The sequence below is a fragment of the Budorcas taxicolor genome, chromosome 3 (assembly GCF_023091745.1).
Source record: "Budorcas taxicolor isolate Tak-1 chromosome 3, Takin1.1, whole genome shotgun sequence".
NCBI lineage: Eukaryota > Metazoa > Chordata > Mammalia > Artiodactyla > Bovidae > Budorcas > Budorcas taxicolor.
In genome coordinates, this window is record NC_068912.1 from 92599656 (window position 1) to 92618268 (window position 18613).

At 47.0% G+C, this 18613-nt stretch overlaps 1 protein-coding gene across 1 annotated transcript in view; it reads left to right on the top strand.

Annotated features, from left to right (window-relative positions):
* Positions 1–1722: 1722 nt before the first annotated feature.
* Positions 1723–18613, top strand: part of GLIS1 (GLIS family zinc finger 1) — a 250567-nt gene continuing 233676 nt past the window's right edge. Inside the window, exon 1 of the mRNA XM_052637709.1 lies at positions 1723–1984. Coding sequence (XP_052493669.1) covers positions 1723–1984 — 262 coding nt within the window. The remainder of the gene's footprint in view (positions 1985–18613) is intronic.

Sequence of the window (18613 nt, forward strand, 5' to 3'; positions counted from 1 at the left end):
TCTAGTCTGGTTTCTCTTCGGTGAAAAACACCACAGAAACAGAAACTTAAGAAAAGTAGTCTGAAAGCCCTGGGTTGGGGTCCCAACTTCGCTGCTGACCCGCTGAGAAATCTGTGGGAGCAGGTTGTATTCTGCAAGGAAACTCTGAAAGCACTTTTACTTCCACTGCCTCCACGTTAGCAGGCTTGGCGGGTCCCATTTGACCAGGAGAAAACTGACGCTGGACGAGGGAAGAAGGGTCTTGTCTCAGCCTCTGGGAGAGGCGAAGAGACAGGTTGATTCGGCTCTCCTGATACGGAGTGCCTCTCGCCCCCCTGGCCGGCCCAGCCCCGACTACAGTGCCCAGGCTCTGCAGCCTGCGGCGCCGCCCCGCGGGCTATCCCTGATAGGCAGCGGGCGGAGGGGGGCCCGGGCAGCACCCAGCGCCACCGGGCGCCGCCTGTCAAACCCTCCGGCCTGCCTCGCGCGCGGCTGGCCCTGGCCCGCAGCCGCGGAGGCCCCGCCCTCGCGCCGCGATTGGCCTCGGCGGGGCGGCCGCAGCGAGTTAGTGGCTGGAGAGGCTGTCAGGCAGGCTGCGGCCCCGCCCCCACCTCCGGGATGCCGCCCCGCCGGACGCTGCGGCTGCGGGGGCTGCCGCGCCAGTGGAGGCGCGCCGAGCCGTGCGCCCCGCGAGCGAGCTGCAGCAGCCGCTGCGAGGTGAGTGGGGGCTAGGTGAGAGGGGGTGCGGCCCGCGGCCCGGGAACGGGGAGGGCCCCCGGCCGACAGACAAGGCTGGTGTCCCAGGAATGGTGAATTGGGGAGTTTGGGGATCGCGCGGGGAGCACGAGGGGAAAGGAGAGTTTGGGGCCCCGGGTCCGTTTTCCAGGAGGGATGATGGAAGGCCCAAGGCTCCGTGGAGGGGCACCCAGCGCTCGCGCATGGTGAGCGTGAGACTGTGCAGCTACTAGTGTTGCTGACTGAGCTGGTGTATGCAAGTAGAATGTATGGCGCGTCTTGTCCCCGAGTGTGCACTTGCGGGGTGTGTTTGGTGTGCGTGGGAGCGGGAGTGCATGGGCTGTCGACTTTTTGCAGGTTTGCACGCGCGATAGGTTCGTTTTCTCCGCTGCGCGTAGTGTGCGTCTCGGTGCGTGTATGGGTTCACGTTGCGGGAGTGAGCACATATCCTCCGACTACCATTTTCTTAGCTTGTGTGGTGCTGGTATCTGAGAGGGTCTGCCCGCGGGCCTGCGGGTGCGTAGTCGGCTGTCCCTGCCCTCATCAGTATCCCAGAGCACCCACGAGGCGAAGTGTGCAGCCCCTGACCCATTCCGAGCAGTCTCCGCGGCTTTGCCAGTACCCTGCTCCGGGAATCTCTGCCGTCAGCTCCGTGTCCCACTGGGTGACTGCGCACAGGCGCTCTCCCTTCTCCAGGCCTCAGTTTCCCCATTCGTCCAAAGAGGACTGGACGGGGGCAGATTGGGTAGCTGGGCCCTCCACTAGTCAGGGAAGGACATCCTAGATGTTCCTGCGCCCTGGAGGGGACTTTTCCGTGGATCAGGGAGGTTTGTCACGTTAGGGTGAGTGTGGTGGCGCTAAGGAGGAATAAACGGAGGGATGGTGACCTGCTCACACATCGCCCCCTGGACCAGAACGGGATCGCTTCGCTCATTCTGACGCGCCTGTGCTTTCTCCCCACCGCAGAAGCCCGGCGCGACCCCCAGCGGTGCGCCCCGCCCCGGCGCCATGCACTGCGAAGTGGCCGAGGCGCACTCAGACAAGAGGCCAAAGGAGGCCCCCGGCGCTCCAGGTCCCGGCCGGGGGCCCGCTGGCCTCGGCCCGCACATGGCCTTCAGGGTCACCGTGAGCGGCGGGGGCTGCGGGGAGGGAGGTCCGCGTGACTTGCTGCCCCGGCCTCCCGCGCCACCGCGCTCCCACGACCTCCTCCGGCCCCGGAGTCCCCGAGACTACGGTCCGTCCAAGGCCTCCGCCGCTGCCGCCGGGAAGGGTAAGTATGGCCCCGCCGACGTGCCTGGCCACGGGCGTGGAGAGATTCGGGTAGTCTGATTCTACCGCAGGCCTTTGTAGGAATCTTCCCAAGCACTTGGTAGAACTTTCTCCAGAGTTCATCAGTTTTCCCTCAAAATGTTTGGGACTCGCTTGTCATTCTGAAATGGTGACTGTTTAGAAAGCACTTAATTTAAACTCAGTAAGCCTATCTGGCGGGGAGATGTGTGTTTAGAAAGCTCAGATTACGTAATTTTGCTTCTGTATGTTTCTGATAAAAGTTGTGTGAAATTTGTCAAAACCTTATTATAAATTAGGATGAGTAGCAACTCGAGTATGTCTGTCTCTGAACCTGCTAACAGCATACTTTGAAGTATTCTAGTCTTCCGCAGTGACAAAAAACCAGAAGCCTTCAGCCAGGCCCCTCTCCTGTTGGGACCTCAGTTTCCTGATCTGTCAAGTAAGGAATTAATTATACGGGATGATTTCTGGATCCCTGATGGAAAACTTTATGAATCTGTAGTCTAGCCCGAGTGAAGTCCTGACTTTAACAATGGCTGTTATGTACTTGATGCTTCAGCAGCAGTCTTTGGTCAAAAGTTAGTTTGTAATACCCTTCCTCTACCCAGTGAGGCTGGTGGGTATAAGGTGCAGGCTTCAGTATAATTAATGGGTCAAAGTCAGTGACCAGGCTGGATTCTCATGAACACGTTCTTCTCATCGCAGTTAATTATTATTGAGCCATTATTTATAAGTTTCACACTGACAGATAATTAACCAGAAATTGGGGAAATTGTTGAGGCACTATATCTTTCCCCTCATCTACATTTTTTCCCTGGGAAAAAGCAAAGCTTTGGTTTTTTTTTTTTATTATTTCATTGTTTGGGACCTCTCGGTTCTATTTCTAGCTGATTCTTAAGGAAGACAAAAAGTTTGTTTAATGGCTCTATAGGCATCATTACTTTAGCATCAATTGGCAACTTAGAAATGGTAGGGTGGCTTACTTTTAGGGATGAGAGCTCCTTTAGGGTAAAAAAAAAGAAAAAAACCTCTCTAATTCAAAGACTGGTAAAGTGAAATAAACATAAATACTTTTTGCTTTTTAATGAAAATACCTGACTTTGTAGGAGAGCACTATTTCTTGTCTGTTGTTTTAAATTCAGTCTGTTTTCCAAGAGATAGAAGTCATTTTTAAAGGATAGAGAGGAAAATGCTTTAGCGTATTATTGTTGGAATACGCACATGAGGTTCCCTTTTACTAGGAAGAGAGGAGGGCTGTGCAGCAAGACATGAGTAATATTTGCAGCTCGGAGCTCCCTCACTTGCCCGCCTCCTGTAGACAATCCTCCCTTAAATAGATACCCTCTTGCAACATTTTGTGTTTGAAAAAAAAAATAGCTGTCAACCGAAAATCTCAGTTCTCTGCAGACCTAATAAATTGCTCTCCCAAACATAGCCTTTGTTCCAAGCCCTGGTTAGAGACCTTTCATGTGGATGCATTTGTTGTGTACAACTTTCTGACGTCCATTCTCCTAAACCCCAATTATTTTTATCCGCATGCCCCCAGTGTCTAAAATATGAGATCTCTAAATCAGGATTGTGTTTGGAAAGGGCAGAGGAGGGTAAAAGAATGGGAGAAATCACCTCTTTCTTTGTACCTTAAGATGGTTGTACTGATTAAGCTTTTTGTAAGAGGCTTCTGTTTTCTTCACAGCCTCCAGTGAGGATGGTGGGGGTCAGATTTGTCATACCCATTTAAAAGATGAGGAAACTGAGGCCTACTGGGTGGGGGTCTCTGGCCAGCCCATAGCTTATGGACCTAGGCCTGAAGAGGCTTCTGACTCGACTTCTGTCTTTCTAGGCAATTTTTTCCCCTGTAGTCAAGCTACACAGTGGTCTGAGAGAAAATCAGAGCTGGGCAACCTTCTCAAAAAGGCCATAAAAGAAACCTTCTTGCTGCCCTTGTTCCCACCCAGATACTCCCTAGACCTCATAACCCTTTGAATATTTGGTGTCTAGCTCCAAGTCTCAGGCTTACTGGAAACAGAAGACAAGAATACCAACTGAAAAATATTTATTGACCGTGCTGGAAATTGTAAGACCCTGCCACCTAGGATCCGTGGGACTTGGGGAAGTTATTTCCTTCTCTGAGCCTTAGTTTCCTCATTTGTAAATCTACCGTGAGACAGAAAGACTGAGGAGAGTATTAGTGATATAAGGTGTCAAAGGGCCACCTCAGTGCCTGGTTATTTTGGAGATGGCTCTTGTGATGTGTTTAACGTTCTCAACCGCTGGTTTTTCATTTGCACAAGAGGTAATAATGCTTCCTTCCCAAGGGAAAATGAAACAGTTTTAAGAATATAAACTGAAAAGGAAGAAGGGTTCACGTTTATTAATTCGTGTAGGGCGCCGTTATGGTCAGCTCTATTTGAGACAAAGAGGGTAGGGCGAGGAGGGAGAAAGGTTTGACTTTTTAAATTGTTGACTCTCATGACTGTTAACTGGTGTCCTAGCCAGAGGAAGCTGAGAGGGGCCAAGCGGCAGGTCTTCTGCGGCCAGTGCTTCCCCGGTGACCGGAGAGACGACAGTATTGCTTGGTTTGGAATCAGGTTTCAGATGCTCTGCCGTCTTGTTCTCGGACAGACCCTATACTGAGGCGGGGCGTGAGCTCTCGAACCCAGCAGCTTATCCGTAAGCGTAAGCGTCAGGGTCCTCTGCATTTCCAGATCTGGAGTTAGGAGGCACTGGGGATGGTGCAACGTCATGGACTAACATTGTCATCATTTACAATAAGAATCACGATCTGTTTATGGCAGAGTCCCGTTTATCCAGATTCCAAACAGCTGAAAAGGCCAAATTACCAGATGCTGCGCTTTTTCTTTCTTTTTATTAAACACCCAACACTCTGCTTGTGGAAGTTCTGACAAGGAAAGAAGGTAAACATCTGGACTTTATGGAGGCGGTCGGCTTTGTGGCGCTGGCTCCGTGAAGCTCGCTCTCTGTGCAGTTTTCAGCCTGTGTCCTGCACACGTTCTTTCATCAGCCTCATGCCAGCTGAGCCCTGCCTACCTTGTGGGCTGTTCTGAGAGGACAGATGTAAAAGCTCTTTGCAGTTTGTATCTGCAGGCAGATCCTGGCTCTTACTACTGTGATTCCAATTTTATAGATGAACACATTCAGGTTCAAGGATGTGCTTAAGGCTACAGAGAGTAAGTGGCGGTTTCTAAGGCTTCCCATTCCACAACTAGTGCCTTCTATGTGTGTGTGTTGGTGGCTGAGAGCTGGCGTTCATGACGGCTTCCCAAGCGTTCCCAGAGAATTTAAACTATTTTTGCTGTTGGTATTTCTTCTGTCTCAAATTTTCGGAATTTGGTAACAAGTATCTGTGCCATCGTTAGAAAACTTCTTAGTTTACCAAATGATTCTGTTTGATCAGAATTGCTGCTCTCAGACCAAACCAGATAATTCTCAACAACTCACTGGACCTTTTTCACAGTGTGCTGAGACTGGACACATCCCAGCAAATAAAAAGGCTGATGATCATGATCAATGTGGACCCTGCTGTTAGTAAACAGCCATCGTACTGTGGCTAAAAATTCCCAAAGTAGTCAATCGTGTAACTTAAAGAAAAAGTATATGTATTTTTTTCTTTAAAAATGAAAACAAAGAAGGAATGCAGTTGTAGGTTGTGTGCAGGCGCACTAGGGACTGGAGGTGGAGAGTAAGACGTGATGGTTTTGGTTGGCATTACCTTGTAGAGTTTCTTCATTTGAATGAGAAGCCACTGTGATGTTCTGGGGAGGTTTTGGAGAGGCCAGCACATCCATAATAGAAAGGTATGAGTTATTTTGAAAGCATTTACCCCCTCCGGCTCTAGTGGGCAATTTGCTTGCATTTCATCCATTTTAAAGTGCTGGTCCTGTGATCCGGAAATAATCAGATCCAAATTTCTTCAGTGCTTGAGGTTTCAAATAAGGGGGAGAAAAACCTGCTGGCCAAATGTCAGGCTCAGTGAGACAAAGAGAAGCATGTATGTGTGTGGGTACACAAATAAGATAGGAACATGTTGCGTCTACAGTCATAAGAATTATGTATCCAACAAATCTTTTATAGACATGTAGCGGAAATACAATTCCCAAAGATTCCCAAAGAATCTTGGGTGGCTAGAATTTCTCTTCCCTTTCTGCCTCCCAAGCTCTGTAGAAGTTGCTAAGACCTGGAGTGCAAAATGGAAAGGGAACCAGCACTTGAGATCGTAACTTACTTACGCTTCGTTATTGCTGACTCGTTTACCTGTAGTGCTTGGCTGGGCTGAGGTCTCAGGACTGTCTTAGCTGTGGAATTATATCGATAGGCTGTGTTGCTCCACCTCTGATTAAAAAACATGTTTCTTTATACACCATGGTTTCCGTTCACACATCTCCTCCTTTAGGAAAAAACCAAAACTCGCCCCATCTTTAAGTCCTTCATCTCCCTGCGTTACAGTTGCGTGAGAAGCTGAGTGAGGCAGCACACTTATTTTTACAGTGCGTTAAAATCCCATTACAGGCATAAGTGCACAATGAATCATTTAAAAAAATATATTCTTATGTTCTTTGTTCTGAATGTTGCATAATTATCATCATTTTCCTCGGTTTTATTTTGTGGAGTTTGGCAAGCATCCTAGAAAAGGGGAGAAACTAAAGTTTGGAATGGGGTTTTCCATCCTTTTTTGGATAGGAATAGGAAAAAAAAAACCAAACAAATAAATACCAACTTTATTTGTAAATGGACCAGTCACTAACTGGGACTTTTGCGTAGGGAAGATAATTTCCCTTCTTTCTCTCAAGTTTCCTAGAAAAGAATTCTCTGTTTTGAAGCTGAGATGGTAGTACTTCAACAACTTCACCTTATATCTATGATTATATTCAAAGTTAAATTAGAATGTGTGGTTTGGTAATTTTTTTTCCTAATACAGATTTTAGTTGCAATTAATTTGGACCTGGAGACTTGTGTTGTTTCTTTTTGTAGGGGGTAGTTTATTTTTGTGTTTAAAGAAACAAAGACATTCAGTTCAAGAGGGAGAAGAAATGAAACAAATTCTGCCCTGGGCTTTGAAAAATTCAACTGCAACATGCAGAAAGCCCAGCTGTGATACTAGGGCCAGGAAAAAAGAGCAAACTCCTGAAATGTTTGTGCTGCTCGCCTTCCCTGTGCTAATGATTCTAGCAGTTTAAAAACGGACTTCTTGTTTATCAACAGCCGCTGTCCGACTTAATAGTTTACAATGAAAAAAAAAATGCTTTTAGCATTAGAAGCAAAGTCCGGGACTGATAGCTGGGTTACTGAGTTAAGGGAAGCAGAAAAGAGTCGGGGTGGGGGGAGTTTTGTGGCTGCTTTGGTGTCCTACAGCCTTATAAGAAACTGAAAGAAAACAGAGGCCTGGGGTGGGATGGGGTGGAAAAAATACAACCCTGACCCAGTGGTCTTTTAGTTTAAAGTCACTTGAAGCATCTGTTTTCTTCTTTTCTCCGTCATCCCCTTAACTCTAAAGGGTTATTCCTTCAGAAGGTTTCCGGTGGGTTGAGGCGGATTGTGTTAGCATTACGAGCTGTGTTTTTAAAGTCAGCATTTGAGTCAGATGCACTGAGAGGAGCCTTCAGTCCGTTCACTGAATAATGCATTTCCTGTATGGCCTGAATTTTTTTGGTGGTTATGGTTAGCCCTGTCTGGAGCAAACACACACACCATTGTACAGACTCAATGCATGTGGGCCCAGCCCTTGGCTCTGAGCCTTGGTTTCCCCATCTGTAAAATGGGAGGCACTTGGTTGGGATGACCTATAGTCCCTTCCTGCTCCGTTGCTCCAGGGTTCCATGTGAACTTGGCTGGGGCAGTTGGGGAGGATATAGAGTACAGAAAAAGGTCTGGTTCTCGACTTGACCTCTTCTTGGAACTCTTGACTCCTAAAGCTGACCACAGAAGGAACCCGAAGAGGAAGAGATGTCAACTAACCTTTACTGAGCACCTACTCTGTGCCAGGTCAAGCAGTTCGTAGCTGTCATTGCATTTAATAAAGCCCAATAACCTTATGAGAAAAGGAGGCATTATTCTGAATTTACAGATCAGGGAAATGAGGCTTGGAAAAGTTGAGCAATTTGTCTAAACAGTGAGCTCCATATTTAATATGCAGTGACTCACTGTACAGAAAGTAGATAGTAGAGCCTGGGATTTGAACCCAGCTCTGTCTGACAGCAAAGCCGGTGCTTTCCCCCTGAGGCAGGGGTCCTCAACCTCCGGGATCTAATACCTGATGATCTGAGGTGGAGCTGATGTAATAACGATAGAAATAATGTGCACAGTAAATGTAATGCACTTGAATCATCGCCAAACCACCCTGCATTTCTCCTGGTCCGTGGAAAACTCATGTTCCACGAGACAGGTCCCTGGTGCCAAAAAGGTCGGGGACCGCTACTCTAGAGCACAGAGCTCTCAACTACAGCTTTTAAAACCCATGCAGCAGCTAAGAGTCGCGGTGGCTCTAGTGTGTTTCTCCGAACCCTGGGGGACAGCAGTGGAAGGCCATAGGCAGGTCCAGACAACCAGTCCCTCAGGCAGACTGCAGTCTCAGCTCACAGGCTGAGGTGTGACTTTAAGGGGAGACTCTGCCTCCACTGGGGCTCTCCCAGCTACTCTCTGCTGCAGAAACGGGGAAAGGACAGTGGTTCCCAGTTGTGACATGGGGGTCCTCAGGCAAGGAGCCTGAGACTGGAGGGCCCCTGGAAGCAGACCCCTCTCAGAAGCAGCATACACACACCCCACTGGTTACTGCATGTTCAAGTCCCCATTTGAGCCTGTCATACAGTGGGAGCTCTGTTGCCCAGGCCCTGGCTGTGATCTCCCTTCTGCTGGTAATGAAGACTTCTATTTGAAGAGAATTCCTCATGATCCCACTACACTTGGTGTGTAGAATGCATGCTTCACTGGGCATGATGGCTGGAGATCTATTAACTAATTATTTCTTATTAAACGCCTGGTGGGATGAAGAAAGGCTTGTGGGGGAGAGCAAGTCAGGGATCAGAGTGAACTAGAGTTTGTGGGAAATGGGTCTTTTGTGTCAAATGATGAATGAGTCAAATGCCCCTCTCTGGAAGGAAGAGGTCCCACTGCTGGCTTGAGTCTGTGGCCTCGCAAGGGGGTGTGTATGTGTTTGTGAGAATGCATGTGAACGTGGACATTCTCAAGGGGTCCTATTTTTTCTGAAGTGGAAATTGTAGGCAGCTGTAGGCTTGCCCAAAGCTCCTTTGCCTTTAGATCTCTACCCTGGGTCTGAAAGCGAGAGCCGGAAGGGGTGTCAAGGATGGCCTGGTTGCCTTGTGGCTCAGCCTCTTCCTATTTATGTCCTTTTTAGCAACCGGATTACTCTCTTAGATGTTGCTTTTGTTTTTAAGTAACAGGTTTGATGGCAAAGCTTTAGCAAGAAACCAGGGAGTATTACAGACTCGGCTTTAAAAACACAGATCCCATTTGCTGTTTTAAGCTCTCCGGAGGGCTGGAGATTGGGTTTATTTTGGAACGTTGTTGGACTATATGAATTACTTCTCTGAGGCTTGGGTATTTAATACCTAATAGAAGTTTGTAGAAGAGTTGATGATGTATTTTGCCGACTTTCCAACCCTGTAAATAAATTACACGTGCCGGCAGAGGCTGCCAGGATCCACTGTGTCAATTGAAGCTTAATTTTTATCCCAAACCACTTAATACTTTTGTCCTAGCGAGTAGAGAAAGTTCCCGGGGTTTTGCCCAGCAGCGGGCCCGTTCCAAGACATAGACGGCTTCACCAGCCTGTGAATAGGGCTCTGTGGATTCACGGATCTTGACACAGTTTTCAGTGGTTAAGTAGCTTCAACCCTCTCAAGTCCAACCCTCCAGGCAGAGAATGATAATATAATTTTAAGTGTATCGTAAAAATGAAACCCAATCGCTTCCACTCCCCAAACCTGTCTCGCTCTCCTTCTCTCTGGAGAAAACGGCCGTAATTGTGTGTTTAATCTCAAGACCGCCCGTGCGTTTTATCTTATTTGAGTGCAAAGCCCAGGTAATAACGTTGGCATTTCCAACGCGAAACAAAATAGGGTTTCTAATTTGGAGACACTATTAAATATTTCATGCTTCAACCAAACTCAATTCTTTTTTCCTATAATAAGTTTAAATATTAATTCTCTGGAATGTCAGATGCCTAAAGCTAGGCATTTAGTGATCTGCAGTTTCAAGTATCTCGAAGAAGGTTTATGAAACAGGATATTTCACTGGGAGGGATGAGTAGTGTGTTTCAGAGATATCTGAATTCAAGGCAGCGTCTTCTGATTTACTTTTTAAAGGGAAAAGGTCATAAAATAAGTTGCTTTATGTGCTGAAGGATTAAGTGGCTTAGGCTGAAATAACAGCAGAGACTTTACTGTTTTTCCCCCGTTATATTTTAACAATGCTTTTTGGGGGGAGGGGGTGGGTCATTTTCCCGCCTGCTTGTCTCCTCCCCCTCCCAACCAGATGGCTTTAATTCTAACCAAATCCCACGCTGAGGCCAAATGATTGATCAAACAGTCATTTGTACTTACGTAGCTCTCTTTGTGAGAATGTCTCTGCATTGGGGCTTTTGGCTGGGCTCAGCTCATCTTTGAGACTTCAGATGGTTGATTTCTAGCCTGGAGAGGTGGAGGTATAGGCGTGGGTGGAGGGCAAAATTCCCAGACCTTCAATCCCCAAAGAGTTCCTTGCTTAAAGCCTTCTTGTTACTTCCCATCCCTGACAGCAGGGTATCCCAAGTTTTCTAAACATAAGGACAAAAATCCATCCCCTATGATAGCTGTTATTTTTTATCTACTGGTGGAAAAGATAGCTGGAGGTTACTAGTTTTAAGGGCTGTTTTAAAGAGATTCGTATTTTCTCAACCACTCACATATCTGTAGTGATATCGGTTTGTTCTAGAGATAGTCTTTGGCACACGCTTTCAAGCTCTCCCCTGAAATCATATCTTGGCTTGTAGATTAAGTAAGTAAGTGAAGTCGCTCAGTCGTGTCCGACTCTTTGCGACCCCATGGACTGCAGATTACCAGGCTCCTCAGTCCATGGAATTTTCCAGGCAAGAGTGCTGGAGTGGGGTGCCCCCCATTGCCTTCTCCGTGGCTTGTAGATTAGCAACTAGTTGACTGAGGGAAAAATCTGAGCACCTTGGTCTGGTGTCCAAAGCCTTCCGGCCAATCCAGTTCCATCTCTTCCTTTTATTTTTTTTTAAAGGAAATGAATTTATTTATTTTTAAATTGATTCATTTGGCTGCATCGGGTCTTTGTTGCTTCGTTGCATCAGTGGAATCTTTTGTTGTGGCGCTCAGACTCTCTAGTTGTGGTCTGTGAGCTCAGTAGTTGTAATACTCATGCTTAGTTGCTCTGAGGCTTGTGGGACCTCAGTTCCCTGACCAGGAATTGAACTTGCGTTGGAAGGCGGATTCTTAACCACCAGACCACCAGGAAAGTTTTACCATCTTTTCCTAATGTCTTATTTGCTTGTCCTTCAGCAGCATCAGACTTTTCCTTATGAAGCTTTGAACCTGGAATTTTCTCTTTATGTGTCCTTCTGTCCTTAAACACTGTGAGCTTATTTTTATTCATTTGTGTGCCTCTTTAAGTCATTTTTAAAATATAAAATAGTTAATATTCAAATATCTATCTTTATAGCCTTATGTCTAGCACCTTGTCTCGCAAAATACATATCTGAGAAGGATATAGGGTGCTGGTTGGGGCTGTAATGTGGAACCAGACCACTAGGTTTGAACTCTGGTTCTAGGTACCAACTTGGGGATCTTGGGCAAGTTATTAAGCTCTTTGGGCCTCAATATTCTTATTTGTAAAATGGGAATAGTAGTTGTAATGGTCTCAAAAGATTTTTATGTGGATGAAATGAGTTACTTGTATATGTATAAGTGCTTAAATACAGAGACTGGCACATGGTCAGATGCTCAATTAACATTGGAATTATTATTGTTATTGCTGTTATGCAAACGTTTGATAAACCGAATCTCCTGGAAGGGGCTTCCTTCCCTTCCTTTCCACTGGTCTGACTCCTACTTAATCTTAAGACCCAGCTCAGATGCCGCCTCTTTCTGGAAGCCCTCCTGTTCTCCCACAGCCTGGTGATGCTAGGCCTCTGGCACCCACAACCCTTCTCCTTCCTTCGTCTGTAGCACAGGGCATGTCCTGTGGCAGTTTTCCATTTGCTTACTGTGTCCCTGAGGGCAGGGCAGAGTCTCATTATTCCTGCACCCCTGTGCCCAGCACAGGGCCTGGGTCAAAGTGGGTGTCAAGGAGGTTTGGGGATGGAGTCCAGCCCAGTCTCTGCCCTCAAGGAGCCTGTCACCGTGAAAGGAGAAGTTTGATGTCTTTGTTTCTCCTGCAGGGTTGAACGTATAGTAAGCTCTCAGCACACGCGAGACTCCAGTAGGTGTGCAAGGAGTTCTCCCATGCAGAAACAGCCTGTTTTCTTTCCGCACTGTCTGGGGGCTTTTCACTGTGAGGTCTGCCCCGCTCTTCTGGGTCACATTCGTTGGGCGAGTCTTCTCTGTCTGGGCCTCCCTTTCCTCTCCTTTCTGGGAGGAGTTGGCTTCCATAATCACAGACCCTTCTAGGCTGTGGCCAGGCAGAGTGGTGTCAGGCGGAAGAGTAAGGGGCCAAATGCTGTCCTGGAGTGACTGGCCTGGATCGTAGGCACTCTCTGCCACACACTTGCCCTCCCTTCTAGGCAGAGCCCCAGGTGCTTTCAAGATTGTCTCATCCTGTGGTTTAAAGACCAGTTATTGGTGGTTGCAACACATCTGACTCAGTTTTCTCTAAGATGAAGAAGAACCTTGGAAATGAGAACCAGGAGCCAGTTCTCAGTTGCCCTGCTGAGGTGGAGATGGCTGAATATACCCTGATCCCCACTCCAGGACAGGCTTAGATGGACCCCAGGGATTGTGTTGGCTTCCTGGCTCCTCTCTGGGTACTGTTGTGGTTTGAGCTTGTAAACTGTAGAGCTTTGCCCAAATCGTTATTATTCATTCCATTCCCCTATGAACAGATGGAAAGACTAAGGTTCAGAGAAGTCATATGACTTGTGTAAAGGTGGCCGCATGGCTTTTGGGGTCAGAACTGAGTTCAGACCTCAACTGCACCATTTGCTGGACCTTGGGCAAGTTCACTGGACTCTGAGCCCCCGTTTTCTTCATTTGTAAAATGGAGATAAAGTCTGTCTCATAGAGTTGATGAGGGGACTAAGGTGAGGATTAAGTGATGAGTCTGTAGAGCACCTAGCTCAGGGGCTGGCTCATAGTAGGTATGTGACAAAGGTGAGCTGTTATTACTGCTCTTACTGAGTCGCAGAGCTGGGCTAGGTCCCCAAGCCTGACTTGGTTTGATGGTGTTTCTCCTCTATGTCTCTATGTCCCACCCCCTTATTTCGGTGTTTTGTTCTTTCTTTCTTTCTTTTTAAAAATATTTTATTCATTTACTTATTTGGCTGTGCTGAGTCTTAGTTGCAGGATCTAGTTCCCTGATCAGGGATTGAAACCAGGGCCCCTGTGTTGGGAGCTTGGAGTGTTAGCCTAGCCACTGAACTGCCAAGAAGTCCTGATTTTGTTCTTTCTTTATTTATTTGGAAAAATTAAAGAACAAGGACTTCAGGGTTTCAGAGACTGAGGTCCTAATCTCGGCGCTGGAGTTCACAGATCTGACTGGCTGGGATCTTGACTTCACTTAGGGTTGGAGGAAGGTTAGGAGCTGTCCACCTCCCTTGCCCAGGTGGGCGTGGGCTGCATCAGCACAATTATCTGACAAGTCCCGGCCCTGGGGTCAGTCCAGGACATTCATTCAAGCTGCAGTGGCTCTGGTGTCTGGCAGGAGTGGGTATTTCTGGGGTGGGTCAGGAGGTACAGACCCTCTCCCCTTGTCCCTGGTTAGTTGGGTTGGGAGTTGCCTTCAAAACTCTAATATCCAGCTGAATTCCCTTGCTTCTACCTCCTACCCTTACGATGGTGCTCCTGTTCTTCTCCCATCCCCACGCCAGTGGGGCTCTTCAGCCCTGGGGAGGCTTCAATTTGTTGGGCCCTGCTTGAGCAGATATTCTGTGAAGCCACTTACTCCTTGCGAGGTATCATCACCCCCATTTTACAGATGAGAAAAACTAAGGCTGAATGACCTGCCCAAAATTCTGGAGCTGTTGGGTGGTAGCTGCAGGCCTGACTCCAAGACCCCGCCCTTTCTCACACCTTGCCTCCTCTCTGGACCGTCCCCCAGGTCCTCTAAACTCGAATGCCTTGGGTCCAGTCTTCCCCATTCATCACGGTTGAGAAACTGCCTCCTCCAGCCAGAATTACTGTTTCTCTCCTTCATCTTCTGCTGCCCTTTGTCACTTTTCTCCCATTGAATAGTCAGCTTTTACAGATGCTATTTCCCCAACGAGACTGTGAGCTCTGTGGAACAGGGTCTGTAATAACTGTATCTCCAACTTGCCGGAGGAGTGTGGACGAGAGAAGAGAATGAATGCAGGTCCCCAGAGGAATTAATCTGTCCTTCTGCAGTCAACATGTGGCTTCCTGGGCAATTCCCCAAGCAGATTTTCAGGACAGCAACCCAGAGTGGCTCTGTATGTCTGAGCCTTGGACAGTGATCTCTGCCTGGCCAATTGTCAGGAGCACAGGGAATGAAGTATTGGCTTTATCCAGGTGGCTTGACGTCAAAGAATCTGCCTGCCAGTGCAGGAGACGGAGGAGATGTGGGTCTGATCCCTGGGTCTGGAAGATCCCTTGGAGGAGGGCATGGCAACCCACTCCAGTATTCTCCATTGGAGAATCCCATGGACAGAGGAGCCTGGTGGGCTACAGTCCATGGGGGTCACAAGGAGTCGGATACGATTGAGCGCCCACACGCGTGGGAAAGTATCCTGAAAACAGATGGGCTGTAATCTGGGTTTGGTTGTTGCTTTGTCTGTTCATCAGTATATTGAATGGCTACTATGTCCCAGGTATTGATTGGGCCCTGGGACACCATCGTGGTCTAACACACAGAGGCCTGCACTGAGCTCGAAGTCAGCAGGGCAAGACGACAGTGTGTGCAGCTTCCCTCCCAGCCTGACCAGGTCTCCAGTCCTCATCTGTGTGACTTCACCAACTCATCACCTGGCTCACTGTCCTCAGCAGACTAGCAGACTTCTGAGCTCCAGACAGTCTGAGACCTGTGACCTCGGATGATCTCACAGAACCTTGGTTTGCCAGCTTATAAGATGGAAATATTTGCTAGCTAGTTCCCCTTGCAAGCCTAGTGTGAGAATCTGAGGACGGGCGGGAACATGGGTGTGCAGAGCAGCCTTCTGCTCTGGACACTGGTGGTAGAGCCACACGGGTTACCCAGTCCTGGGGTTGGGGACGCCTTTGCTAGCTCTTTTCCTGTACCTGTTGCTAGTCCCTGCTTGCATAGGCTTTTGTCTTGGAGGGAATACCCTCTCTCCTTATCTCTGGCGATAAAAAAGGCCAGAGTTTACCTTTTGCAACCCCTTCAGAGTCTCTCCTCTCCCAGACCCACACCCTTCCCTTCTCACTCATCCCAGTCTTTTATTCTCTCAATGATTCTGGCTGCTTTGTACCCAGAATACAACAGAGCTGTTGGCCAGGGAGCTATGGAGATGAGTAGGTTCCCATTGTGTGATATCGGCCAGGTTGGTGCAGGCTAGGGGGCGGCTGGGGACCTTCCTTCTCTTCCCCCTCCTCATTTTCAGTATCCTGCCGTGATCATCTTTTGCATGCTACAAGACGTTGGGTCATCTCTCTTTTTTAAAATGGATCATCTCTGTAATCTTATAATTATCCTGTATGTAAGCGTTCTTATGGAAGAATTTATGGCTATTTAAATTAATTTACAATTAAATAAAAGAGACGACTGGCAGCATTTCAGTGCTCAGTGGCTTTCACTTCCCCTGTGGCTAGTGGCTACCACGTGTGCGTGCTGCATGCTTAGTCGATCAGTTGAGTCCGACCCTTTGTGACCCCATGCACTGTAGCCCACCAGGCTCCTCTGTCCATGGACTTCTCCAGGCAGGAATACTAGGGTGGGTTGCCATGACCTCCTCCAGGGGATCTTCCCCACCCAGGAATCAAACCCTCATCTCTTGTGTCTCCTTCATTGGCAGGCAGGTTCTTTACCACTATTGCCACCTGGGAAGCCCAGTGGCTACCATATTGGACAGCAAATATAGAACATTTCCGTCACCAGCGAAAGTTTGGTTGGACAGTGCTAGTCTAGAGTATCTTTCTTTAATTTATTCATTTGTTCAGCAAACATTTCCTAGAACCCTACCATATGCTAGGTTCTCTGTTAGACTCTGGAGAAGTGGGTATAACCCAAGCTTGGCATCAGTTTTGGGAGCATCCAGTCAAGAGGACAGGCAGATGAACATGACATCTTGGAGGTGGGGCCAGCATGTTGGTTACCAGGCCTGGCTCCTACTGAGGATGCAGATGTGAATCCTCGAGTTTGCTGGCTCTCAGAGAGCTCACAGGCTAGCATTGACAAGAGAGAGATCAGAGCAGCCTTCCTGGAAAAGTAGCGTTTGAATGGCTCAGCTGTAGTGGGTATGTTTTGCTGATTCCCCAGGAAGCAGTCCAGAGGGCAGATGATTCATGCAAGTACACCTCTGAAGCTGGAATCATGCACATGGCCCCCTGATGGCATCTTGCATAGATGTTTAGATGGGAATCACTCCTGTTGTTGTTCAGTAGCCCAGTCGTGTCTGACTCTTTTCAACCCCATGGACTGCAGCACCCCAGGCCTTTCTGTCTCTCACCATCTCCTGAAGTTTGCCCAATTTCATGTCCATTGCATCGGTGATGCCATCTAGCCATCTCATCCTCTGATGACCAGTCCCTTCTGCTTCTGCCCTTAATCTTTCCTAGCATCAGGGATTTTTTTCAATGAGTCAGCTGTTTGCATCAGATGACCAAAATACTGGAGTTTCAGCTTCAGCATCAGTCCTCCCAATGAGTGTTCAGGATTGATTTCCCTTAAGATTGACTGGTTTGATCTTGCTGTCCAAGGGACTCTCAGGAGTCTTCTCCAGCACCACAGTTCTAGAGCATCAATTCTTTGGCACTCCACCTTTTTTTTTTTTAACAGTCCAGCTCTCATTGAATTCCAGCCAGTTAACTTGATCTTACTCCTCATCCTTCTTTGGGAAGTGGCTGAAGTGGTAAAGATACAGATATAGCTTTAAAGATACCTTTTAAAGGTAATTTAATAATGTTAATTTTTCTCATGTCAGAAGTATATATTTATTGTAGAAAGTTTGGAAATAATAAGATGTGTGCATACATGCTCAGTCACTCAGTTGGATCCGACTCTTTATGATCCCGTGGACTGTAGCTTGCCAGGCTCCTCTGAATACTGGAGGGGGTTGCTGTTGCCTACACCAGGGGATCTTCCCCCACCCAGGGGTTGAACCCCAGTCTCCTCTGTCTCTTGCATTGGCAGGTAGATTCTTTACCACTGGACCACCATAAAAAACATTATTTAATTTTTTAAAGATTTTTTTTTAGTGGCCCATTTAAAAATCTTTATTGAATTTGGTAAAATATTGCTTCCCTTTTATGTTTTGTTATTTTTGGCTGGGAGGCATGTAGGAGCTTAACTCCCAGACCAGGGATCAAGCCTGCACCCCTGCATTGGAAGCATGAAGTCTTAACCACTGGGCTGCCGGGGAGGTCCCTAAAAACATTTAAGGATGAAAATAATCCCACCCTGGGTGGTGATCACCATTTATGTTTTAGTATAATTTCTTTTCAGTCTTTTTTCTATACTTATCTCTATATTAATATTTTTATTATCATTGGTATCATTCTGAATATAAAGTCTTATGTACTTATTTTTAAACTTAACATTCTATTAGTAACATAATAAAACTTTCCCATGGTGTTAAAATTCTTTGTAAACATTCAAAAATGTATTGTATTTTATTACAGTTTTAAAATTATTTTGAATTGGCAGAACATGAAAATAGTTTAAAACTCAGAAGACCCAAAAAGGGTTCTTAGGAAAAGCCTTCCTCTTTTCCCCCCACCCCCAGTTCCCTTTGCTGGAAACAACTAGTAATACCCCCTACCCTCCGCCATTTTTGTTTAGCCTCTCAGAGATAGTTGATGTGGGTATAAACAAATACATATATATGTATATTACTTGCATGTGCGTGAAGCTTAGAATTTTTCACCTTTTCCCTTAGTATAGATAATGCTGCAGTTACTATTTTTATGCTTTAATCTTCATTTACATCTCTGATTGTTTTCTTAGGATAGATTCCCAGATTGAAAATGACTGGGTCAAAGGCTAGTAATATTTGACCCACATATTACCAAATAGCTCTTTTGAAGGTGCATGAATTTTCACAACTGTGTGTAGTATCTTGGAGAACTTACTTCCCTTTATCTTCACCATTGTTTTGGAAGTAATCTCCAAATTGAAAGTTGGAAGTGACATCTGGTTATAGCTTTATTTACATTTATTTGATTGTTGGTGTAGTGGAATATATACTGTGTATTGATTTGCAGTCCATAGCTCCTCTTTTGCAAGTTGTTGC